This window comes from Daphnia carinata, chromosome 2, assembly GCF_022539665.2.
Source record: "Daphnia carinata strain CSIRO-1 chromosome 2, CSIRO_AGI_Dcar_HiC_V3, whole genome shotgun sequence".
In the NCBI taxonomy this organism is placed as follows: domain Eukaryota; kingdom Metazoa; phylum Arthropoda; class Branchiopoda; order Diplostraca; family Daphniidae; genus Daphnia; species Daphnia carinata.
The window spans coordinates 4,694,195-4,717,830 of NC_081332.1; the positions used below are offsets into that span (position 1 = coordinate 4,694,195).

Sequence of the window (23,636 nt, forward strand, 5' to 3'; positions counted from 1 at the left end):
AGCCATTTTGTTTTGATTTTAGGATCACGTTACAGCACTTGCAGGTTCAATCAACCAGCCAGCGCCACCTGTGTGCGATATTTTACATTAGCGATTGCATTTCAAAGTTGAGAAAATCGTGGAAAAATTGCTATTCGTATTTCTTTTTTTCGTTATCCGCATTGTTGATGGGATGTTAAGATGGTGAGTAATGAGGAACATGTGTTTGACGGTCAGCAACCTGTTCTCGGGGGCGGCGATAAACAAGATAAGCTACAACATAACTGCCTACAAGAAATTCCACATGGAACTATTTAGCTACGTGTATCAAACATGTCATCCGACCAAGGAATTTCTTTGTTCTGGTATACGTTGCAAGAATCTTGAAATTTCGTCAGACGGAATAATCAAAAATTCATCAACAAATATTTGGAGGGAACCCTTCGAAAGTTCCGGCCAGGTGTCTATTCTATCTGCAGCAAGAATTAAAAGAAAAATAAAAGATATTTTTTGGTTTTTTTCCCCTTTTATCTTCCTCTTGGGTTTCTACTTTGAAATAACGGTAGATGGCAGCAAGAGTGGGCCACGTCAAAAAAAAAATTGTTGTGTAAACAGACGTATCTTTTTAACGAGATAATTACCTTGAATAGCCGGACACAGGGATTTTGTAAGGTTCTGGCATTGAATTATAATGTTTCTGTTATACGTGTCACTTCTCAACAAAAAATAGACACGTGCAATCAGTAACAAGCCTTCAAAATGGCACTGGAGAACTTCAGAGAGATCTTGAGCGTGACTGCCACTGTCACTACGATTATTCAGTTTCTAACCGGGGTGTACGTTGTCAATTAGTCCTTAATTTAACAATATATTATTTTTTTATATATTATAATATACTATATTTTGATTTACATAAATTTTTAAAAAGTGTGAAATGGAATTTTAGCATAAGTAAAAATATTTTTTGTAATGAAATGAATTTTATCCTCACTTAACAGGATTATCTGTGCAAGTATTCGAAAAAAAGGGATTTCTGGAGAAATTTCAGGTTTCCCATTCATAGCCGGTGTTCTCGGGTACAAACTGCCTGTTAATTGTTATAATCTTTGGCTATTTCAAATGAATACTTCTTTTTCTAAATTTCAGATGTAGTTTGTGGCTGCGCTATGGGATGCTCATGAAAGATTCTGCAATGATTACAGTGAATGCAGTTGGACTTGTACTTCAGCTGTCTTATGTTTGCATGTACTATGTATATGCAACACACAAGGTATATGCTGTGAGATGTCATCTCTCTCCTGTGTTATCATTACACAATTTGAAATATATAGGGAGCATACCTCAAGCAGGTATTGATTGTCTTCTCTGTCGTTCTTACTACAATGTTTTATGTGGCAGTAGAACCTATTGAGGATAAGGCTGAATTTAGATTGGGGTTGCTCTGTTGTGCCACCACCTTGATCTTCTGTTCTGCACCTCTTGCCACATTGGTAATTTTTCAATTATACCCTATGTTCTTTTTCTTATTTTAATTATTTTTTCTTAGGGTGATGTCTTGCGGACACGCAGCACCGAAACCTTACCATTCTATTTAATCCTTGCCAATGTTCTTGTGGCAGCACAATGGTTTCTCTATGGCGTGGCAGTTCATAACACTTTTGTTCAAGTATTTTTGTTATGAATAGTTATCGTGATGGGTAATTTTCAATGTTTAACTTGCAGGTGCCCAATTTCATCAGTTGCCTTATTGCCTTATCACAGTTGTCGTTGTTTGCCATCTTTCCCAGCACTAATATTCGCACAAAACTTCAAGTAAGTGATGAAGAATGATACCTGCTGCCTTGAAATAAGGATGTGTTAGAATCTCAGTCATTAGAGCAATAACCAGTTATATTTTAAACCATATAATCTGAAACATTACCAATACACGGAAATCCTTACTAATCCGTTATTTTGTCATTTAATTTCAGAACGTCGTTTAATTTTACATTAAACGGTAAAAATGAGGAACTCCTGCTCCGAATGGTGTCGCATTGTTTATTTTACACGATCGCGAAGATTTATGAAACAGCCAGTATTTACGTTACTTTCAATCGTCCCATCTGCTCTTTTTCTTCACGGGCCGTTGTCCACTACCTTCGGCTGAATTTGAATCGGAAGCCAAAGGTTGCGGTGGTTTATTGTCGGAGCTGCTGCAGAACTATCAAGTCCATAAAAGTTTCGATTTATTTACCACTATGTGTGTTAATTAATAATAAATAAATACCTGTTGTTTATATTGAGATTGAAAAGCGGCTTTCATTGCAGCCAAACGACCTCCACTGGGTCCTGCTGCGGCAGCTGGTCCTTGGGTAGGTTTAGAAAAAGAACTCGGTCCACTTTGCTATAGAACCATGCAGGAAGAGTCAGTAAGGAAAGTATCAACCAACATAGTACTTTCTGTTTTCTTCTAACTTACGAAAACAGGTTTAATTGCATTGGCACCAGTGAGTGTTCTGTTGGCAGTAGTAGGGGTTTTATCCGAGTAGCCTAAGCCTCGTCCACCGACATTAGGTTTCCGCCCTTGACCACCTTTGAAACGCGACTTTCGGAACCACGCACTCTGCATGGCAAGATCCATTAATGGCTCTGGCACCTGTTGATTAGCTCCTTCCAAATTTCTGACTAAATGCCCGGCAAATTCCTTGTCAGCAGGAGTTACTAGCGTAAAAGCCGTGCCTTTTTCACCGGCACGACCCGTTCTTCCAATTCTGTGCGTATGCGTATCAATATCACGAGCAATGTCGTAGTTGATGACTGTTCGGATGTGGGGAATGTCAAGACCACGAGCGGCGACATCCGTGGCCACGAGAATGTCCATTTCCTTCTTTTTGAAGGAGCTAATTACTTGATTACGATCAATCTGATCCATGTCACCATGCAAAAGAGCTACAGACATTTCTCTGGATTTTAAACTGGCACACAGTTCTTCAGCATTCGCCTAGCATAATAGGGGAAAAGTTAAGAGTAGTTTTAACAAATAGTTATGTAGCAGAACTTGCCTTTTTTGTTACGAAAATTAGCACGGATCCCGAAGCCATAAACTCTACTAGGCGTACAATGAGCCAACTGTACTTAGCAGTAGGAGCTATAACTTCAATTACTTGCGTAACGTCTTGATTTGCCTCCCCCACATCACCCTAATATAAAACCAATCATTTTTGTCAGGCATCTTTCTTTCAGCTAGTTGATTGCCATCTTTGATTACCTGAACGATTCGAATTGGATCAGACAGCACATCACGGGCAAGTTTTTCTATTCGTTTTTTGAATGTTGCGCTAAAAAGAAGGGTTTGTCGTTCCGGACGGACGTGATTGCAAATAGATCGCACTTGGGGCTCTACATTTTTAGATAAGATGTTCTGTTGCCAAAATTACTATTTTAATAACTCTATTGATTATGTCGTACCAAACCCCATATCAAACATCCGGTCCGCTTCGTCCAAGACCAAAAAGGTAACCCGCTGTAAGTTCGTGGCTTTTATCTTAACCAGATCAATCATTCGACCTAAAGCAAAGGAAACGTTATACATATTTTTTCTTTGTTTGTTAGTTTGCAAACGAAGAGGAAAAATACGAACCAGGAGTGGCAACTACAATTTCGGCACCTTGTTCCAAATCTTTCGATTGCTCCCATTTGGAACCACCACCATAACAGCAAACTACGCTGATGCCAAAAACTTTACAAAACTTTTTTGCTTCGGTGTAGATTTGCTGACTGAGTTCGCGAGTAGGTGCCAATATAACACCGATAGGTCCATCGCCTGTAGTCAATAGACAAACATTTTCATTTTGAAAATCTGAATTTGAATAAAATGTATAACAGATTCCCCAAACCTTGTTTCAGAACGGGCTGATCCAGTATATGAACAATCATTGGCCAGAGGAATGCTGCTGTTTTACCGCTACCGGTCTGAGCTATACCAATAACGTCACGGCCCGAGAGTGCAGCCGGAATTGCTTGAGACTGTAATAACAAGGAAGTGCATCACATATGGCTTTGAAAAATGCCGCGTTAGACCAATTTACCTGGATAGGAGTAGGATTTGTGAACTCGGACTTACGAATCACGTTAAGCAATTTTTCGTCGAAATTAAAGTGGGCGAAACTGCATACTGGTTTCGGGATTGAGATTCCAGACACTTTTAGGCCCAATGTTTCTCTCAGTTCATTAGACTGGTTAAGTGGTAGGTTTTTTATTTCATCATGCTCTTCGTAGAAATTTTTCTCAAATGGAGCATATGTAATGGTAGAGTGATCAATGGGAGGAAGAGGGTCAATGTGCTTTTTTCCTAGTTTGATTGGATTTCCATCCTCATCATATTCAATTTGTTCTGAATCAGAGTCATCTCCTTGTAATCCAGCAAGAGGATTTTCTTTAATGTACCGATAATATGATTCTTCATCATCCTCTTCTTCAATATCATGGCGCACACCCTTGGCTTTATTTTTCCCACTTAAATCTTCTTTCTCTGGAACTTTTATTGCTTCTTTTTTAACTTTTTGATTGAGATCATTCATAAAAGCATCCAATGGGTCCTCTTCATCATCAGACTCAGCATCTAGAAAAGAACAAATTATGAATGGTGATACAGCATTTCAAGTTTAAAATGCTGCATACTTTTTGTAAAAGTTGGTGAATCCGGTCCTGGTTGATATAAGGGTTCATTTGAGGGGGGTTCATCATCATCTTCATCAAAGTAACTTTGGAGGTAAAACATACAATAAATAAGTAGGATTTTTAATGTCCATGCAGAATATCTTACTCGTCTTCAGTTTTGGGCCTATTAGTAGGTACGCCATATGTTGTGTTAATTGCACCCTGGCTAATTGCATTTAGGGTGCTATAACCTTGTTTACTAATTGACACAGGCGGTACAAGCTCAACATCAATGCGCCCAGCTCCAGGTTGAGGATGAAATCTGTTATAACCAGCTGAGCTGCTACTTGGAACGCCAGGCCGCGAAAATCTTGTGGCAAGAGGTATGGTATTCGGATTACCAAGTCTCGTCATCGACGGTGGCGGGGGAACTGCGTGAAGGCTGCCATCAGCTTTGTTCAGATTCGCCCTAGGTCTTGGGCCAACACTAAAACCCGAAAATCGACTGCCACCCCTTCCTGAATTCATGTTTTCTTTTCAATATCAGAAATAAACTTGGTTCCTATCATCAAACTTGTTAAAACTTTCTGTTAAACACTCTTTGAGTAGCTTGTTGTGATACACCAACTACCGGCATCCGAACCATTTTCTGGATGCGGTAAAGTTTGAAACCTCTTCTGTGTTTTTCAATTCTTGTGCTAATTTTAATTTTTGAAATAATAAAAAATTAAAAAACAATATGAAGTAATATAAGGAACTTAACGGTACAATATAAAGTTAAAAATTATTTTGTGTATTTAATAGGCATGTTGGTGCATACATGGCAATGCCGCCAGACGATCAGTGCAAAACAGAAATGGCTGACGTTTAATCGTCTACTTCAAAAACAAGAAATCGTGATTCCAATACGATACTGAATCTAAAACTTTTGATTATTTAAGGCCTTTCAATAACCTGACCGTAGCCCAGTGACACATAGGACACACAAAGAAATGGCAAAGAATTCTCAATTGGTCGACTTGGCATGGGAACTTGGTGGTAAATTTTAACAATTTGCAATGTTTGGTGAAGAATGTATGCATGCTAATGAAATGACATTGTATCTTAGTGACTGCTGCATCAAGCTGTGAGGAACAAGTGGGGCAGACATATGTCAGGATCAAGATGAAGCTAAATACTGAAAAATCATTAGAAACAGTTTTGATGGAATTGTCTCTCAAACAGTTTTATGATCTTCTGCATGACCTAGAAAAGGCCCAAAACATCATGAATAATGTTTAAAATGATAACCATAATGAAAATAAATGATGTAAATAAATAATTCTAGACACACTTATACCTTCAATTGCATGATATATATCCAATTATCATTGCAACACCTTTATTTTATTTATAAATCGTAACTACACATGTTTGGTCCATAAATCTAATGGTACATATACAAATTTCAGAATATCAGAAAAGGTTAAATGCTGGCCACAGCCTTCTTGGCTGCATCATCTAGATCACTAGCACTCTGAATTGGAAGCCCAGATTCTTTAAGGATTTTCTTGGCTGCATCCACATTTGTTCCTGTCCAATAAAAAAAAAATTGTAAGTTGTCATGTATGGCAGAAAAGTCCACGACAGTATGATTTTAAATTTTACCTTCAAGTCTAACAATCAGTGGAACTTTGAGCTCTATGCTTTTAGATGCGCCTACAATTCCTGATGCGATGGTCGCACAGTTCACAATACCACCGAATACGTTTACCAGGATAGCTTTCACGTTCTTGTCTGTTAAATATCAAAGTAAAGTCAGCCTTTTCGGAAATTATTTCACAAGAAGAAAATTTTACCAGATGTAAGAATCTTGAATGCTTGAAGCACTTGCTGCTCTTGAACAGTGCCTCCAACATCAAGGAAGTTGGCTGGTGATGCTCCATAAAGTTGGATGATGTCCATGGTCGCCATGGCAAGTCCAGCTCCATTTACTTTTTTCGTTCGAAATCAAATTATTAAACAAACAGGAAATCATATTGCAGACGCTTACCCAAACAACCAATATTCCCATCCATCCCAATGTAGTTTAGATTGTATTTATTGGCTTCAACTTCTCTCGGATCGCTTTCAGTTGTGTCTTCCATGGCAAAGATTTCTTGTTGGCGAAACTTAGCGTTATCGTCAAAACCAATCTTGGCGTCGACGCTGACAACTTGACCTTGTGGAGTTTCAACAAACGGGTTGATTTCCACTTGTACGGCATCAACCTATAATACAACTATTGTTAGTCGGGATCTATTGAACGAAAATTTGGATTTTAAATACCTTAAGGAACATTTCCCATAAATGTTTTATTTCTTGGGCAGCTTTCTTTTTCAAATCTCCTTTAAAAAGAAGAAATTCAGCAAGATCATTTGCCATACCATCAGTAACCCCTTCGAAAATGTCAACTGGAAGGGTTTTAATCAGTTCGGGAGTTTTGTGAGCCACGTCTTCGATATCCATACCACCAGCAGGGCTAGCAATAATAACAGGCCCATTGTATTCTCTGAATAGATTTTATAAAAATAAATAACCTGATCCATTTTGCTCTATCTAAAAAAACAGTATTGCATTTACATACCTATCCATAAGAATGCAAAGGTAGGTTTCCCTTAAAATATCAACAGATTCTGCTACCATAACATGATTCACTGGAATGCCTTCCTTGGGAGTTTGTTTAGTAATCAGTTTTTTATGCAACATTTCACCAACAAGATTCTTAGCTTTAACAGGGCTAAGAAATATGAATGCTTGAATTATAATGTTAAAACGAGGAATATAAGATTTGTTTTACTCTTTCGTAAGGTGAACACCTCCTTTAAAACCTGAATCAAACACACCCAATCCTCGCCCTCCTGCTAGGATTTGAGCTTTTACAACATATTCCCCAGGCCCTGAAAAGATTCAATTTTGATTAATATTACATTCTTGGGGACCATACATATAATAAAATTTACTTAATTTGGCTGACAGACAGTTGGTGTCATCAATCTTGTCTGCAACTATGAACTTCTGCACTGTTACATTGTACTTTTCCAGCAATGTTTTGCTTTGATATTCAAGCAAATTCAAGTGTCTCACAGACTGAATGTTAACACGGCATTTCTAAAAGTAAACAAAGTCTTTACAATGAGGACAGGATGGCTTAACGAATTGGTTTTGCGAATCTGTGTGTTAAATTTTGACTTACCGTCGGAATGCACTTCCCCAACCGCACAACATTCCTGAGAGTTGGAATATGAAAAGCCATACTGAATGTTGCTCAGTTCCTGAGGATGCAAAAAATTTACTCGTGGAGGGAAACTGGACGGGATAGGCGTGAAAACTAAGGAATACAAAAAGTGCATACACCGCAGTAAGCTACAGTCAGTTTGCAGCAGACGGTTTCACATGCATAACCAGCGGCCAAAATTGTCAAATGTCGCCTGCGTCTTGTAAAGGAATAACCTAGCCTTGATCTACCTTTTTAAAAATTTCTGATTGAAAATACAAATATTTTTAAATGGTCATACACAGAGCTAATCCTGTTCGTGGAAGATTGCTCCATAAATGGTTACCTAAAACTGTGCTGGGCCATCGTTGATTTAATGGTTTTCTATGTTTTTAATAGATGGCGTTGCAGTGAAGTTTTAGACTTAAATATAAAATTTTAAAAACATTTTAAATCACGAGGAAATGCTGTTGAGATAACAACTACGTCGACTTATTCAAGAATTTGTGAAATTAAGATTAGAAGTGAGTACGTTAATCTTTTTTAAAGGGTAGTAATAAAGCAACTAAGTGATCTTATGGACTTGTCCATTTCGCAAGGACTAAGAATTAGGTTGTTCGTTGCCTCACGTTATCAACGGTTTCGAGCGTTGTGACTCTTGGGTACTTGAACCCTACGGAAACTTCTCGTCGTTTCATTCTATCCTATGCCTTACGCAGAGTTAGCATGCTACAAAATAAAAAAAAACCCTGAGGATTCGCTCAATCTCAGTTCACGATTGATGGCGACCATTAATACAGCCCAAAACCCATATAAAAGAAAGGCACGTGGAATATGTGCAATAGGCCTGTGTATAGACAAGCGTAATGAAACGAAAAGAAAACTACTATTTGTTTTATCTGCCACTTTTACACATAGAACATCATCCATACAGAAAAAAGGTTTAGCAATGATCAAATTTATCCAGCCGAATTTTACCGTAAGATTTTTCTCCATTCATATGCAAATTTCGCAGAGAAATAAAAAACAGCAAGTTTGATTTATGAATACCTCCATTGCGATTTCCCGAACACTGCATAGGGGTTCGCCAGTACCATGTAGTATGCATCAATACGATATGGTAATTCACAGTCGGAAAAGTATTATTGATTTTCTTGCCAAATCGAATGGGAAAATAAATATACACGTCGACACACACGTTCTCATGAATGCACATCTATGGAATAAATCAATATAACGTTATTACATAACGTTAAACTAACTTCATCCGGGCGATCGAATATGGCACCTAAAATGCCCGTTGTTTCAAATTGAAGCCAATACATGTCAAATCGGTTCCAGCGTCATCCACCTACGCCTTTTGATATGTAACCAATACACTTAATTGGGTAGGCTAAAACAAATTAATGTTGGATTATTTATCCCAGGCATAGAGATGTACTTGTGCTAATTAAGTCCCTCTTCATATGGTACGAGGTGACATTGTTATTCCTGAAAACGTTTGTCTTCGACACAAGTGCAAATCGCCAATCTAATTTTTAAAAAAGCATTCCTCCGTTTTGTTTTACGCTGTGGTAGCCTTTTGTATCCAGTGTACGACTGTTTTCCTTGTTATCAGCCAACGTGAAGAAACGTATATACAACATCGCCTAGGGATCTGTCGTGAAGAGAAACAAACGAGGGAAAGAAAAATAAGTAACGACGTGCTTCTCTGCTTGTTATTTGATTGTATACTCTTTACTAGTCGAATACTCGATTCGACTTGGTTAAAGTCTGCATAAGGGTGCAAAGCAAAGAATTCAGCTCTCACAAAAGACGATCGATGAAAATGCCATAGGCTAGAATGTTTGCTTATTTCTCTCCACGAAGCTTGTACTTGCAAAAGCAACATTTGAATACATTGGAATTTTCGAGAAGATCCATCCGGCTGGTAAGCTTGTTATCCGACCGACAACTACTGTGTATAGGCCCTGAATGTAAGCACTGGCCAAAAACTTGGAAAGCGCACAAAGATCATCTGTTGCTGGAAATATCTAAATGTAGCATCATTTATACTCGAATATATTAAAAAAATTATAACAACAGCGCAGTCTGTTACAGTTTCTCCGCTTAGTTCTCCGACTATAGCCAACTTCTCACTTAAATAAACGGCCCCAACGCCTTTGTAGTTAATGAGCTGAGGCGATGATCTTTAGCGCCAACTTGGCATCGCGTTGGACTAAATCTTTTGAGTTGGACAATTAGAAACGCCGAGTGATTGCGAAGAATTTGATGAAAATAGAATTCCTTCAACAGATGATATTCCCTCTGTTCCCTCCCATAATATTCTTAGAAAAAAAGAAAATTTTTTTTCTATATCTGTTGCTGAGGACGAAAGAATCACCGTGCGAAAATTCTGACGTCCTTAGTGTGGGGATCGTTATTCTTTTAGTGTCGCCTATTCAAGGCGACTTGATTGAATGTATTGTCGGTCTCCCAGAATAGAAAACAAAATCTTTTCTAAGCCCTTGGTAATAAAAACACAACAGGATTTTTCTCTTTTCTCTTGTCGAGCACGTAACCAGTACCGCGACAAGGCGACAGCGGTCAATGGAACTGAGGCTTATATAGCTGTTGGCTGTGCAGCTGTTGTACTCTCAGCTATTACTCCCCGTGAACGATAAAAAAAAAACAAAAAGACTTGAAGATACCCAAGCGTTGGTGGTGCGGGTACATCTATCTAGCGTTTAGATATATATGAAGTCTCTGCGAAGCAAAGCGTTACGTGTGGCAGGCGAGCCGTATAACTAACTGTCAACAAGTTCCAAACGCAAAGCAAATTTGACGTGAGTATGGGGTGTTCGTACCGAACAACCTTCACAGAAAATAAAGCCTGTGTTTTGCGTTTTGTATACGATGTAAAATAATAATGCGGAATGTTGACGATGGCACATGTCTCAGGTTGAATTTCTAAGAATAACTCAATGCGTCCCAGAGCTCCGCATGACAATCCATTTAATAAAAGAAAAAAGGCATACCGATGATTAACCCTTTTTTTTTTATTCCTCTGTACATTGTATAATTTAAAAAAAAAAAAAGATTCTTGTGCGTAGTACTCTTTCGCTTCTGTATGAAAATAGTTTCTACTTGGTTGTTCCATGAAATGTCCGCGTCTTTGGAAGACGCGCGCCGGCGCCGTCTTTAGCAGCGTCTCCTTCGGAACCTTATGTACAACCTGCTTTGCTAGTAGTAGGGATTGTTGTCAGCCAAGTGAACACGGAGTTAGAAGTTCACTATCCTCTTTAACTTGGCGCTTGGCCAGTATTTAAAATAAAATCTCCGGCGAAAAAATAATAGTATTTTACATCGTTGTGCAGTTTTCGTTCGTTTTTTTTCCTTAACTCTAATCGAATTATGGTGTTGTGGTGACAGAAGATTTACTTATGATATTCGGCTGATTGAAGCTCAGGTAAAATCTTTTTCTTTTTCTTATTTCATAAAGTCTATTCGTATCGCGGTTTGAATAATAAGTTTTCTTCCGCCGCTTTTCTTTTGATTTCTTTGAACTCTGGAGCGTATCTGTGGACACTATAGCGAAAAAGATATTGCCATAGAAACTAATCTCCACTATACAAACATAAGCTGCTATTGTTGTTATTTTTCCATTTCAAAAATCCATTTTTTGTTGCTGCGGAAACCTTTTTTTTGGACACCGACGACGAGGGCGGCTGAACGAATCAAATCTTAGTCTGATAAATTTGTTTTCAAGTTAGGTGAATGATATTTCTCGCATCGTCACACCGAATCCTTTGATCCTGCTGGACCAATCAACACGTCCTATATATAACCTGGCTGTCTGACAACATCCCACTCCGCAGCGCAGCCTGAAAAGATATGGTTAGATTGATGTCAAATCAGAACATTTGCCGACTCGACTACATAGACCTGCCCACGGCAACCATCTGGCCGTATCATAAAACCCAATTAGACGACGTGCATCAGACACAATACGAGCCTGTGCCTTTTTTTCCTTACCGTGTGCCGGACTTAAAGAGTTGCCACTTGCTTCTAATTCTATTAACGTAGGCGTAATGAAATCCAAGTGCAAGACGCCTATCAATGACCTGAAAGGTTATTGTCCTTTTTTTTCCCAAACAATAGACTCCTCGTATTGACCTACAGGGTTCGTGTTACTCCTACCTTCGTCACACTAGTATCACGTTTCGTTTGATGAGGTGCGCTGCGTTAATAGAACTATACATAGTATTAGATATCCTCTTGGCGACAAATGTGATCCATGCGAATCCCTCGTGACTTGTTTCCGGAAACAATAATCTCCCCCCTTTGGTTTTCCACCCCCTGTTGTCATCACGTTTATCCGTGATAACAATGGTAAGTTGGATGTCCAATAAACAAGGTTTTTAATTCTCGATACATAGAAAAAAAAAAAATAAAGCCACGCAGAGTTGTTTGACGGCACGCACACCATTAACTATCTAGCGCATTGATAAATTTGAAAACAAAAATTACGTAAATGGAATGAAAATTTAAATTCCTGGCAAAAAATTCAAGAAAACACAGCCAAGAATGACCGCAGCAAAACGCAATCGTTAGGTAAATCGAGTGAACGCGCACGAGACATCGCATCCGTGTGATAGCGTGAAAATAAATTCCCCATCGTATAGACTATGTAAGGGAAAAGATTCACCATAGATCGTCGATCGATATTTCAGTCATTGTCATATTGTGTGGTCTACGCTTTTCCCCCGTCCTCTTTGCGATCGCGAAGCGTCAGTGCAATCCTTTATTGGTGAAATTGTGTGCTATTGGTAATATGCTAAGCCGATTTCCTGTTGGGGTATGTCTTCGAAAGAAATTTCAAGTGGGAAAGCGATAACTCCCACGTAATGCTGTGTACGCACGAGAATTAATTTGAGCTCGCGTACGATGTTATGTTAGTACAAACAAGTTTGAGCTTCAAGATGTAAATGAAATGGTACCTTATGGGGAGGACGATCCCCCCTTTAAGATTGCGGTTTCAACAACTATCGCGATTTACAATTTCCTCCATAAAATGCAGCATCATCTTCCATTGCAAGAAAAGAGGGGCAAAAGATTTTATTCTTTTAATTCTCTGCATATATACGTTCTATAGCAATCCGAAGAGCCATTTAACGCCACGGGAACGAATGCCGTTGTCGGATGAGCTTGATTAAAATGTACATCATTTGTACGTGTCATACAACATTATTCATTCTGTCGATGCGGTAATGTGTTCCGCGAACCAACGATTGAAACCACCACCTTTTTAATATCGCGTAACAACACATATGTTCCGCCACGCTAATTTGCTGAATTTCTTTTCTGCCGCCGGATCGGAAGTTCGACCCAACCAAATACATAAGAGAAACCAAGAATCAGGCATGCCGTATTCCAACTGTTGAAAATAGTTTTGCAACACAATGCAATCAACGGTTGTATACAAGAATTATAGCTCGCACTACGCCGCCTCTCTTCTGGCTGGCTGTGGCTGGATCGATAAAATCCAGCAACTCATATGGTTCATGGAAGCCATATTGATCAAAGAGACAATTCTATGCTATTGGAATGAAACTGGATATAAGTGAGTTGTGTGTGTGTGACGAAAGCGCAATTTAATTCGCACTTGATCCGTCACCATATTTCATTTTCTTGTTAACACTTGTGCGCTGCTTGCAGAAAGGGGAATTCATTCCAAAGGATCGCTGGAGGACGAAAATCCTTGGGAAATATAACGCCCAGTAGCGTAATCATCTGAAATCTTGTGTGCAATAAAAAACCGTATTTTTAATCATGGTACAGTAATAGAAGACGCTGTAGTAACCAATCGTTCTTCTTTACTTATTGATTTTTGTTAATGGGATTACAAAGAAAGGAATAGCCCGACAGCTAGCTTAAGGACTTTTCTCGAGGATGAATCGTGACCAAAGAAAAAAAAAACCACTCAAAAATTGCCTTTATCTTGTTGCCAACTGCTCTTTTTGTACATTTGAATGAAAGGGGAAATTACATTTTATTATCAATCCTTTTGATTCGTGAAATTCTACTTGACCATCATAAATGTTGGCTGTGGCTTAAAAGTAGTCGCGAATGTAAAAAGGATCGACATTTCGATACGAAATATGACTGCACCTTCGCCAACTCTTTTCCTCTACCAAATCATAATGGTTTACATTATATTGTCGACATTCGCTTAACAAAGTTTCTTTCATCTGCCTTTTGACACGAGAAATGCCCCAAGAGCGTGACCGTATAGAGTTGACTCATTGCACCGTCAGATGCTCATACAAGTCTTCATCATTCATGCATCAATTAATCACCTTGCCAATTGCAGCCGCCACTCGTCAATTTTTCTATACAGAAAACGTTCGCCAATTTATCCATCATGTCAGTTGTCTCTTGCGCGCTCCATTTTCGCTGTAATGATGATCTTGACTTTGCAACCAGTAATTAATGATTTGTATGAAGACGGTTAGGAAAGTGGGAGAGATCAAAACGCATGAATCAAAGACCTTTAATAGCCTCTTCTTACATTTTTTTTGGTTTGATTACAATAAAGACACTGATCAACATGTTTTGTTCATTAGAGCTCTCTGCTCGGTGTGCTTTGTACATTTTATCAGGCTAATGATTCAAAGGTTTTGAAGCACGACTCTTCCCATAATAAGTAGGCAAAAACGTGCATAATTGAGTTTGTTATTTGTTCTTTTGCCTTGTACACTGGCTATACGTATAGGACTAATGATCTCCTTGTTATGCATCGCTTATGGCGTGTATAGCCCATCCAACAAATGGGAGAGGCATTTTAACATATTCAAATGCAGTGCTCACATTTGGCAGACTGAGATATGCGAGGATTAATTTTAAACATGTGTGTTATGTGGTAAACCCTGGACGTCGTCACAATGGACAAAAAGAGGCTCTTTGGTCGAATTTGTGACTATAAAGCTTTCGTCTGTATATTGCTTAGAAGGACAACATTAGATGGGGAAAAGCACATTCATGCGTGCAGCTATTTGTGGCCAGCCCTTTTTTCGCGTGTTGGGCAGCACTCAACTATTTGTTCAAAAGGCGTTTGAGTCATTGGATTTGTGGGCCGTCACGAACATATTTTGCTCATCCTTTCGTCCATTCAGAGGTACAACCCCCTTTTTCTCCTTCCAAGAGTTGGCATCTATATATTCTTGTCGCGTTATTCTTAGTGAGTCTTCAACGAAAAGCCAAACTTTAAAAATGGTATAAAGAAACTTGAAATTTCTGCATGTGAAGCTCCTTTCCTTTTTCTTGAATGTAAACTTGTAAACACCTTTCTTATTGGGAACAGTGTGCATGTTTCACTACAGCCTTGACGTCATACGTTTTGGAAAATCAACGAACATTGTGCTCCTCCTAAACGTAGGAAAAGTATGGAAGATGTTTATGCAAATCGCATTTGTGTGGACGTGAAAAATGCCACTTATCAGCAACTTTTCAGTTCACTTTTGCTTTCCGAATGGTAGTGCGTGATTGCAAACTACCAACAATTCGTTTTGGTCAATAGTGCTGGTCGATGGACAGCATTCGGCCGAAGAATGCAACTGTGTTGTGCCAAAGAAGACTAAAAAAGTTAACAGTCATCGTTGATGTTACATGTCTTTTTATTTGTCAGCAATGTTGCATGTCCTTGTTATGTGAAGATACATGTGTAGCCTACTTCCTAAAGCGCTTTGATAAGATTATGCCCGATTATTCGAAGACTAACTTCGTTTTAGTAATTCATTCCTCGTTGATAAAGAAAACATGCACCCCATGATGCATTTCAAATAGACCGTGTTACAATAAAAAGATAATTTAATACTCCACCGTATATGCAACCGCATTTTGCTTGAATGTCCTTATTTATCCTCAATTCCAGAAGGATAACTTGTAAGTATTCGATTTCACAAGATTTACTCAGCAATCACAGCGTATTAGCGTACAACATTATTTTGAGCGTTTACGTCGGAGCATTCGTTTTTATTCGGGTTAGCAAATTGTAGCGGTAGAGATCAACCGTAAACAAGAAGAAAATAAAATAGATGAACAAGAAAAACTTGTCGATTAAACTGGAAAGCTATCTGCATATAGAATTAAATATTATGCGATACAACAAGACGAACAAGTTGTGTTGTTGACTAAATTCCATACGACGATATTTGAACGTGACTGAATTTCTCTTAGATTGCTTAAATGCTTTCACGTTTATTAATTTTAGGGGAAAATGTTTATTGATTTTCTGATTGGAAGAAGCATTCCCTTTGGCAAGAGCATCAGAAAATAAGCATTAGAAATCTAAAAACGACATTACTCTATTAAAAACTTTACTTGGAATGTTGTGTGACGTCCGTCGCAAAAAAAAACATTTAAAAATAATTGTATTCATATGCTTTTTTTTTGCCATTCCTTGATGTAAATTAGTGTTGCGTCAAGCGTGATTTACGACATAGATGTAAAACGATCGTCTAGCAAACTTGGTTTATCGATTCGCATTTGCTATCTAATTATTTTCTCAGCCGGAAAGCCTATGATAGTAAAATAATCTCGCTAACAAGCACCAAAATTTTAAAAGAGACATTTAGTGACGCAAACTGAATTGCAGCAATTTTTCTTTTCCTCGAAAATTTAATTATAATGACGAAATTTGCGTTTGTTCTCGATATACCGATGCTTATTTACCGTATTCCTTTCTTGTTGTTGGCGAACTTTCAATGAGAATGCGAAAGGATCCTTTGATGGACCCTTTCCTGCCTTCGTAAGAGCAATCTTTCTTTTCCCATCCAAACGAAGAGTGGCATTGAAAAATTCTCGAGAGAGGGGAGGATAAGTATGACAGAAAAGCGAAGAAAGAACTCAACTTGATTACTGTATTCTGTCAATTCCTATAAATATATGGAAACTACCTACTGGCCGTAAATAATAGCCAGTCCAGTTACGCATTTTGTAGCCTACCGTTCCGTTTCAACGCGCCTTTTTACAGCGAGTAGCGGGAATCCTTACCGGAATTTGCATACTATCCAGCGGAGAATGTGTGTATACGTTGCACGGACAAGCGAATCGTTGTTGAACATCGTACACAGTTGAGAAAGCATCGAATTTCAACAAATTGAATAGGCACATCGAAATTTATTTTTGCCTAACGTTGTTCTTCCCGATTGCTTAACGAACGGCTGCAGCCTAGTGATAAGCTATAACTTGAATCCTTTCAAGCTGGATGATGGTAAAATGTTGTGCTAAAAAAGGTCCCCAACACAAAACTGGGCTAGACACATGGACTTTTTCATCGCGTTTTTGATAGCGCTGACGATTTGGCTTCTTCGGTTGGGTGATTTTAATGTCGTCGAACTCCTCCTGTGGCCTTTTTGCGGGAGGAAGGGTTTGACTGCAGTTGATCGATTATAGTCGCTAATGTGTAATCGATCAAACAATTTTTAAAGGCATTAAATTTCATCAAATTCTCCTACGAGGGAAACTTGTAGTGCAGTGAATAGAAATGAAGAATTCGGCTTTACACAACTGGAAGTTGTATGCGAAAAGAGAGGACAAAATCAATGTCCTTGTCAACTTAATTTCTGCAATACATGGCGAAGAGCTTGATTGGCGATCGACATAGTTTCTCCATTTGTCTGGAAGACGTGTTCTAATACGATTTTCGATAGTGTCGGCCACAATCTCAGCTGCATGTCAACAACGACGACCATCTCTTGGCAATATAGACTCTTAGCTGTCAACATCGTAGAATGGCCTTTCTATATCTAACATGAAAGTAACAGCCATATTCAACCCTGGAGAGTAATTCTACTATACACTGTCGGGCCATCCGCCCACAGATGATGATTTATGGCCTTCCATTGACGACTATTGTACACGAAAAATTGCTTCGTCGTGTGTAAGCATTATAGTGTGTGTGTGTAGGAAGCTGGATGAAGTTTCCTCCCGATGTGTTACCAACTTGTCGAGTTCCGGGCGCGTGCAATGACTTTATACTCCGGGAGGAGTATAGTACACAATTGATTTGGTAACGTATACAATTGGTTTAAAATGGGCTTAACTTATTGCTTTGCGCTCCTGTCGGATCACGTTACGTTAACAGTAAGTTTCAGAATGAACATAGCACCATAAATGTCAAGAATATTATGTTACAGATGTCCCTTTTTTATCTCATTTGGCTATGCAAATTGGTTCCGTTTTGTATAAATCTTAACTTGCTTAAAGTTAAACTGAATTGCGTCAGTCAATGCAATTTTGATTGAAATACTTGCATGCACACTTTTACGATGGCAGCTGGACATTTGTCTTTTCTGATAATTGTGTAGCCAGTTGATGTTATGCCATGGTGGACCCATTATCAATAACGCATATGCACAACGACAGTTTTATTCAAAGATATGCTGCGTACCAAAAACAACTGTTTACCGAGTCGTGCAATAATAAGTCTTGATTCATTCATCTGAGTGCCTAGTAATAGAAATGTTTTTTTTTTATAAGGAACAATCCTATTTATCGTAACGATCTCATATGTTTTTGCCGGGGCATATTTACTTCCACGTTAGCAATGAGCAATCAGCTAATCAGTCTGAGCGTTGCAACTGTTGCAGAACTCAAACAAAAAGTCTGAGATTTATTTATTTTGCTTTGACGTAGTTGGAAAACCAGCACGTCGGCTGATTTCCACTTTCACGAGTGGGCCATTACGGTCTCAAATATACTCTACCACTTATCGTTTGACGTTTCGAGAGTATAAACTCCACGTCACACCCAGATATCGTTTATTTGACATCTCCTACTTTGATTTTTATGTTTGATCTTGATTAACAGTCGAGAGTAAATGACAAGTTTTACGACAGCCTGCTCTAAAACATGCAAAAAGGGCTTTTCGAGAAAGAACGAATTCTCGTTTTTGGTTATTCAACGATCGTCGCCTCGATCTCTTGGAACAATTTCTTGTTGTTGCAGCCTCCCATGATCTGAAATGACCTTAACTAAAACGTGTCAGATGCTACATTCTACGTAAAAGACTCTTTCGTAAACGACTGATGTATGCGAAATTTTAGTCGCGTTCTACCTCTATAAAAGCGTGTCGTGTCATTGGGTATACACTACGTAACGTGACGATCGTGTTGCTGGTTCACTCGTTTACTATAGAAAGTCAATTTCGTTTTTGTTTTTTAAACCTCTTCTTTTTTTCGGGAATGATTAAACGTAGGACAATGGACGAGGCTATGGCAACCACCAGAGATACTTCGTTTCTTCAACTACATAACAACAGTAGGGAGGAAAACGCGATCCTCACATCTGCCAGCAATTCAACGGAGATGGCTGGCTTTTATCAAAGCTTTCCCCATTGTGTTCTGCCGAACGTTTCCATATCCAACATATCCGAGTCGGAGAAGTTGTATTTCCCGCTGTTCGAGTTTGTCATCAGCCTCGTTCTATTAGTTGTCGTCGCTCTTCCCGGCCTGGTCGGAAACTTTATTTCCATTTTTATTCTATCACGACCTCAGATGAGAACGTCTCTCAACGTCATCCTTATCGGTACGTTCAATTCTTTTGTTTAATAAGTCAACATGAATTATACGCACAAAAGTTGTTTCAGCATGTCCTCACATATAAAGACGCCCCCATAAATTAAAATTTGATCCGGAGCTCTGCATCTTACAAGACTCGGTTCATGATAGAATGCTTTTAATAATGATTAGACGTATTTATTTCGTTCAAATGAACTCGAGTGGAAGTTGATAATTAGACACACACACATGAAAATGCATTGTTCGTTTTTTTTCTATGTCTCGTATAGGCTTGGCCAGTTTTGATTCTATTCTACTGCTCACATCGATTTTGCTGTTTGTTGTCCCATCAATTTACACGTACAGTGGCGTTGGCGAGTTTTACTACCGTCACATTCACCCACTCATAACGCCCTACACGTTCTTGCTGGGCACAACTGCTCAGACAAGTTCTGGTAAACGTTCTTACTCTCCTTGTTTCGGCAAAACTGTAATTGTGTGAAATTGTTTTGTAGTTTATCTTACTCTTACGGTGACGGTTGAACGTTACATTGCCGTATGCCATCCACTTCGTGCACGAGCGTGGTGCACATGCAAACGGGGACGAATGGCTGTGATCATCATTGGAATTGGTTCTCTTTTATACAACTTACCTCGTTTCTTCGAAGTAGAGCGATGTCTCTACGTTGACAACGAGTTGGGCGAATCGTGGATCATGGTAAATAGCAAAGTCTTATGAAAAGAAGAGCGATGCACAGTTAATTAACTTTTATTTTAGCTCATCCCTTCAAATCTACGAAATGATAAAACTTACATAACCGGTTACATCGTGACCCTCTATTTCCTCATCATGAATTTTGTTCCATTTACTTCACTGGCAATATTGAATGGAGCCATTTACAAACAGGTAAGTAATATAGAAAATATTTGCAGCAGTAGCGTCTGAAATATCCTTTATCTGCTAAATGCGTAGTGAGTCTCTCACAAGAAACTGAGCACCAACGGACAGAGACGATCCCCCCAAGTTCTTGTCTTAAAGTCCATTCTTTTACAATATCTAGTTTAATTAGCAGAGCAGTGGCATTTAAGCTTCGTGGTGCGTTCAACAATGGCGAACTCGATACTATTAAGTTGTAGAAACAAAGCTGACCGATCTCGAGTACATACTGCAAGTACCCAAAGATAGTTCGTGAATGTGGGTGATTTCTCATGCGACGTAACGAGCCATTTGCGTAGTGGCCTAATGAGGGACTGTCCTGCAATTGATACATAGTTTCAGAAATATTTAAGCCACTCTAATCTACGTAAGTTTTCGGTAATATAAACATGAAGCGTTATTTTTGGATTGATGAGAAATATCCATCTTTGGTGTTCAATTCAAGTTGTTTTTTTGCCTAACAACGTTCTAGGAGAGTCCTGCACATCGAAACGATGTAATAAATTCTAATAGCTGTAAAACTGTGCTGCAGGTGCGGAAGGCGAATCGCGAGCGCTCTTTGCTTACCAATTCACAAAAGAGGGAAATTGGTTTAGCAACAATGTTACTCTGCGTCGTAGCTGTCTTCTTCATATTCAATATCTTGGCTATGGTCGTCAACATTTTCGAAGTAGCCAATATCCTTGTGGACGAAATGACACGTGTCAGCAACCTACTCGTTTCGGTCAATTCGTCCGTCAACTTTGTGATTTATTGCATCTTTGGAGACAAATTTCAACGCCTATTTCTACGCTATTTCTGCTACTGCTATTGCTGCTGTAGGCGAAGGCATCCGCAATCCGGTAGACACCCCACCCCCCTTTTTTTTTAAATCAACTAAATGCATGTTTCATGTTATCATATCCTCCTGTTACATAGGGAGAAGCTCGCCTGACAATCCGGACAATTCCGTATCTATGGGCGCCCATCCAGGAGACGTCCACCGAGTTTCTACGTTCTCCACTCGGTCTAATGTCACGTCAGGTTAGTGTGTCTTTGCTTCGTATGACATAGACATGTTTTTTTTTTCAAACGTGGCTTTAAAAGAAAACTAAGGAAAAGCTTAGACGGTGGAGGAAGAGGTTGAAAGAGGAAATCCAAAGGAAAGGTAGACCAATAAAAAAAAATGTAGCTATGCGTCATCTTTCAAACCCTTCCCCTATTTAAAGACAAAAGACCTAAATAATCGTCATTTAGCTTCGGGTTGTTAAAAAAAACCACCTCTGGAATTTTCTAATACAAGTGACGTTGCTTATTCGCTTTGGAACCGCTAGCATAGTGGGCGTTTCTCTTTTCTTTTCAAGGTTTAAATTTATCCTAATCGCGAGAATGCTAACAAGTGCTCCTCTGGATTTTCATCGCGATTCGTTAGGATTCCTTCACTACAGTGTGTGTGTGTTAGGAGAAATTAGAAAGTGGCAACAGCTCATTAGTTTGTACAAGTAAAAAGAAGATTAAGTTTGCTTTCAACCAAAAAAAGAAAAGTGAGTCATCAGATACTGTGAGTTTAAAAAAAAAACTTTGTCGGGATAACAGTGGCGCTTTTCAGCCATCCCATGTGAAATTGTTCAGATGTAGTCAATACTCAAGTGGAGCGCCCAAAACAAACAGGCAGCTGCTACACCCCCCTCAGTCATCCAAGATAAAACATCCGCGGCGAAAATGCTTCCTTTTGTCAGCAACTCTAAAGAAAAGGAAAGAAATTCAAAAGAAAAGTTCAATGTAGGCCTACAGTGTCGTCATGCATGAGAATCGTTATTTATAGGCAATCAATATCTACAACACATTGTACTTGAATTGTGTGTTTAACGCGATAGGAAAAAAAAATGAGGACCACGTTCAAACAACTCAAATCCAATATTGTCTAATATAAATATAGTCCAGTTTTCAAAAGAGCTATAAAATAAAAAGGACTTGTTTTGAGAACCCATCCCATTTTAAGAGCGCCAATCATTTACCTGATTATTTACTGTTTTTTTTATAGGCCGATTGTTATCGATCTCTCGTATGCCTGTGCATACCGTTCGCTCAAATGGAAACATAAATGGATACATCTGTTCGACAAACCGAGGAGGCGGTATAAGTAGTATCTCAACAGCTTCTCGTTCTACGTCCGATTGTACCGGGCAGCTCTATCGGTCGGCCAATCGACATCAATCTTCAACGCCGCGGCCCAGCATTCAATACGACAGGAACACGTATAACAGAGCTAAACTTTCCAACGCTTAGGGCTTCTACACCAGGAAATAGTTTAATCGTATAAATGTTTATCACCGGAGCATCTCTAGGTTACGTTCACGAGACAAGGTCTTCCTATTTATTTTGAACGATCAATCACGATCTTTTGCCATATTGTCCATATAATAGTTTGGCTATCCTGCGAATGTGAGAGAAAAGAATGAACAAAATGTATTTAATTCGACATCAAAATTATTTGGTAAAAATTCCTAATCGATGGAGACGTTATTGCTATAGACACATGCATTCATTCCATGTACACACACACCCCACATTGAAAATACAAATACTTATGCCTGTCTGTGTAGGATTTCCTGTGGGTTCATCTTCCTTTTTTCCTTCAGGGTCTTCGCGGTTCACGTCATATCAATTTCACGGGTGGTTTGCATGTTCACATAACACAACCCAAATGCCCGTCTGCTCTAAACTGTATAGTACTGCTATATACAAACGGCCTCTGTACTTTAAGCGTTTTGCTCCGTTTGTTTTTGGTGACGTACATCCTATGGCAAGGAACGCTCACATCGTGAAAATGGCACATGTGTCCTTAGTCTAGTTTCTATTTCTTTATAGATGTATTGCTAAACTTTTGCTTTTTAAAAATGAAAAAAAAAGTTGTGTGTAATAGTTTTTCGAAAGATGGTGTAGACCTTGTTTGCCTGCACTAACGGTTTTCAAGGATGGTTTATATTAGGGGCTCAATAGCCAGCCGCTTTCTCCGACGATCGATTTGTCTTTCCGATCGTCGGTTTTCTATAAAATTAACGTAGCGTCACATTTTTTGAAACCTCATTTTTAGATGTGGCCTCGACGTTCAATTCAACGCTTTTATGGAACCCACACATTTCTCCGCATCGATAGAAATGTCGATTTTGGAAACATACTCTCCTTCTTTATTAAAAAAAAAATAACAAAACTCTCTTAAACCTCCAAAACTTTGTTTTATTGGAAATATCTATATAGTATTTACATTTAAAATTCTACTATCTATTGTATACGATCAGAAAGTCTGGCCTCTTCAGGCGTCATG

At 38.8% G+C, this 23,636-nt stretch overlaps 4 protein-coding genes and 1 long non-coding RNA gene across 6 annotated transcripts; 3 read left to right on the forward strand and 2 right to left on the reverse strand.

Annotated features, from left to right (window-relative positions):
* Window positions 1–547: 547 nt before the first annotated feature.
* LOC130686418 (sugar transporter SWEET1-like) lies at window positions 548–2,234 on the forward strand. Of its 2 annotated transcripts, XM_057509540.1 has the most exons (7): window positions 548–815; window positions 978–1,055; window positions 1,126–1,249; window positions 1,311–1,469; window positions 1,526–1,645; window positions 1,702–1,791; window positions 1,950–2,234. In XM_057509540.1, exons 1-7 carry the CDS (start codon window positions 739–741, stop codon window positions 1,959–1,961), a joined length of 660 nt encoding a protein of 219 aa, XP_057365523.1. In that variant the 5' UTR covers window positions 548–738; the 3' UTR covers window positions 1,962–2,234. The 2 variants fall into 2 exon arrangements, with proteins under 2 accessions (XP_057365523.1, XP_057365522.1); XM_057509539.1 differs by lacking the exon at window positions 1,950–2,234 and having other exon boundaries at window positions 1,702–1,923.
* Window positions 1,921–5,260, reverse strand: LOC130686401 (ATP-dependent RNA helicase DDX42-like). The gene is made up of 11 exons (XM_057509516.1): window positions 4,784–5,260; window positions 4,639–4,721; window positions 4,047–4,579; window positions 3,855–3,984; window positions 3,599–3,781; window positions 3,427–3,525; window positions 3,227–3,357; window positions 3,021–3,158; window positions 2,438–2,959; window positions 2,246–2,362; window positions 1,921–2,179 (listed from the first exon to the last, which is right to left on the reverse strand). The coding sequence occupies exons 1-11, from the start codon at window positions 5,143–5,145 to the stop codon at window positions 2,069–2,071; spliced, it is 2,409 nt and encodes an 802-aa protein (XP_057365499.1). The 5' UTR covers window positions 5,146–5,260; the 3' UTR covers window positions 1,921–2,068.
* A 196-nt stretch (window positions 5,261–5,456) lies between these two features.
* LOC130686428 (uncharacterized) lies at window positions 5,457–5,949 on the forward strand. The gene is made up of 2 exons (XR_008999874.2): window positions 5,457–5,655; window positions 5,726–5,949. It is a non-coding gene; the product is annotated as an uncharacterized LOC130686428 (long non-coding RNA).
* Window position 5,950: 1 nt separating this feature from the next.
* LOC130686427 (succinate--CoA ligase [GDP-forming] subunit beta, mitochondrial-like) lies at window positions 5,951–8,029 on the reverse strand. Its single transcript, XM_057509550.2, has 9 exons — window positions 7,832–8,029; window positions 7,599–7,746; window positions 7,436–7,535; window positions 7,223–7,375; window positions 6,925–7,147; window positions 6,650–6,866; window positions 6,456–6,590; window positions 6,265–6,393; window positions 5,951–6,189 (listed from the first exon to the last, which is right to left on the reverse strand). The coding sequence occupies exons 1-9, from the start codon at window positions 7,889–7,891 to the stop codon at window positions 6,083–6,085; spliced, it is 1,272 nt and encodes a 423-aa protein (XP_057365533.1). The 5' UTR covers window positions 7,892–8,029; the 3' UTR covers window positions 5,951–6,082.
* A 6,810-nt stretch (window positions 8,030–14,839) lies between these two features.
* LOC130686410 (FMRFamide receptor-like) lies at window positions 14,840–23,504 on the forward strand. Its single transcript, XM_057509531.2, has 8 exons — window positions 14,840–15,008; window positions 19,092–19,420; window positions 19,683–19,847; window positions 19,908–20,110; window positions 20,171–20,299; window positions 20,862–21,171; window positions 21,248–21,352; window positions 22,353–23,504. The coding sequence occupies exons 2-8, from the start codon at window positions 19,096–19,098 to the stop codon at window positions 22,595–22,597; spliced, it is 1,482 nt and encodes a 493-aa protein (XP_057365514.1). The 5' UTR covers window positions 14,840–15,008; window positions 19,092–19,095; the 3' UTR covers window positions 22,598–23,504.
* The last annotated feature ends 132 nt before the right edge of the window (window positions 23,505–23,636 follow it).

What these genes read in the sequence shown, in the direction of transcription:
- LOC130686418 (XM_057509539.1), top strand. Translation starts at nt 739, where the DNA reads ATGGCACTGGAGAACTTCAGAGAGATCTTGAGCGTGACTGCCACTGTC. An exon ending in ATGTATATGCAACACACAAG is followed by an intron (nt 1,250 to 1,310) that starts GTATATGCTGTG and finishes TGAAATATATAG; the next exon opens with GGAGCATACCTCAAGCAGGT. An exon ending in CTGCACCTCTTGCCACATTG is followed by an intron (nt 1,470 to 1,525) that starts GTAATTTTTCAA and finishes ATTTTTTCTTAG; the next exon opens with GGTGATGTCTTGCGGACACG.
- LOC130686401 (XM_057509516.1), bottom strand. Translation starts at nt 5,145, where the DNA reads ATGAATTCAGGAAGGGGTGGCAGTCGATTTTCGGGTTTTAGTGTTGGC. An exon ending in CAAATCCTACTCCTATCCAG is followed by an intron (nt 3,985 to 4,046) that starts GTAAATTGGTCT and finishes TTGTTATTACAG; the next exon opens with TCTCAAGCAATTCCGGCTGC. An exon ending in ATCCAATTCGAATCGTTCAG is followed by an intron (nt 3,159 to 3,226) that starts GTAATCAAAGAT and finishes GTTTTATATTAG; the next exon opens with GGTGATGTGGGGGAGGCAAA.
- LOC130686427 (XM_057509550.2), bottom strand. Translation starts at nt 7,891, where the DNA reads ATGGCTTTTCATATTCCAACTCTCAGGAATGTTGTGCGGTTGGGGAAG. An exon ending in TATGGGAAATGTTCCTTAAG is followed by an intron (nt 6,867 to 6,924) that starts GTATTTAAAATC and finishes GTTGTATTATAG; the next exon opens with GTTGATGCCGTACAAGTGGA. An exon ending in ACTGATTGTTAGACTTGAAG is followed by an intron (nt 6,190 to 6,264) that starts GTAAAATTTAAA and finishes TTTATTGGACAG; the next exon opens with GAACAAATGTGGATGCAGCC.
- LOC130686410 (XM_057509531.2), top strand. Translation starts at nt 19,096, where the DNA reads ATGGACGAGGCTATGGCAACCACCAGAGATACTTCGTTTCTTCAACTA. An exon ending in AACTGCTCAGACAAGTTCTG is followed by an intron (nt 19,848 to 19,907) that starts GTAAACGTTCTT and finishes ATTGTTTTGTAG; the next exon opens with TTTATCTTACTCTTACGGTG. An exon ending in GCGAAGGCATCCGCAATCCG is followed by an intron (nt 21,172 to 21,247) that starts GTAGACACCCCA and finishes CCTGTTACATAG; the next exon opens with GGAGAAGCTCGCCTGACAAT.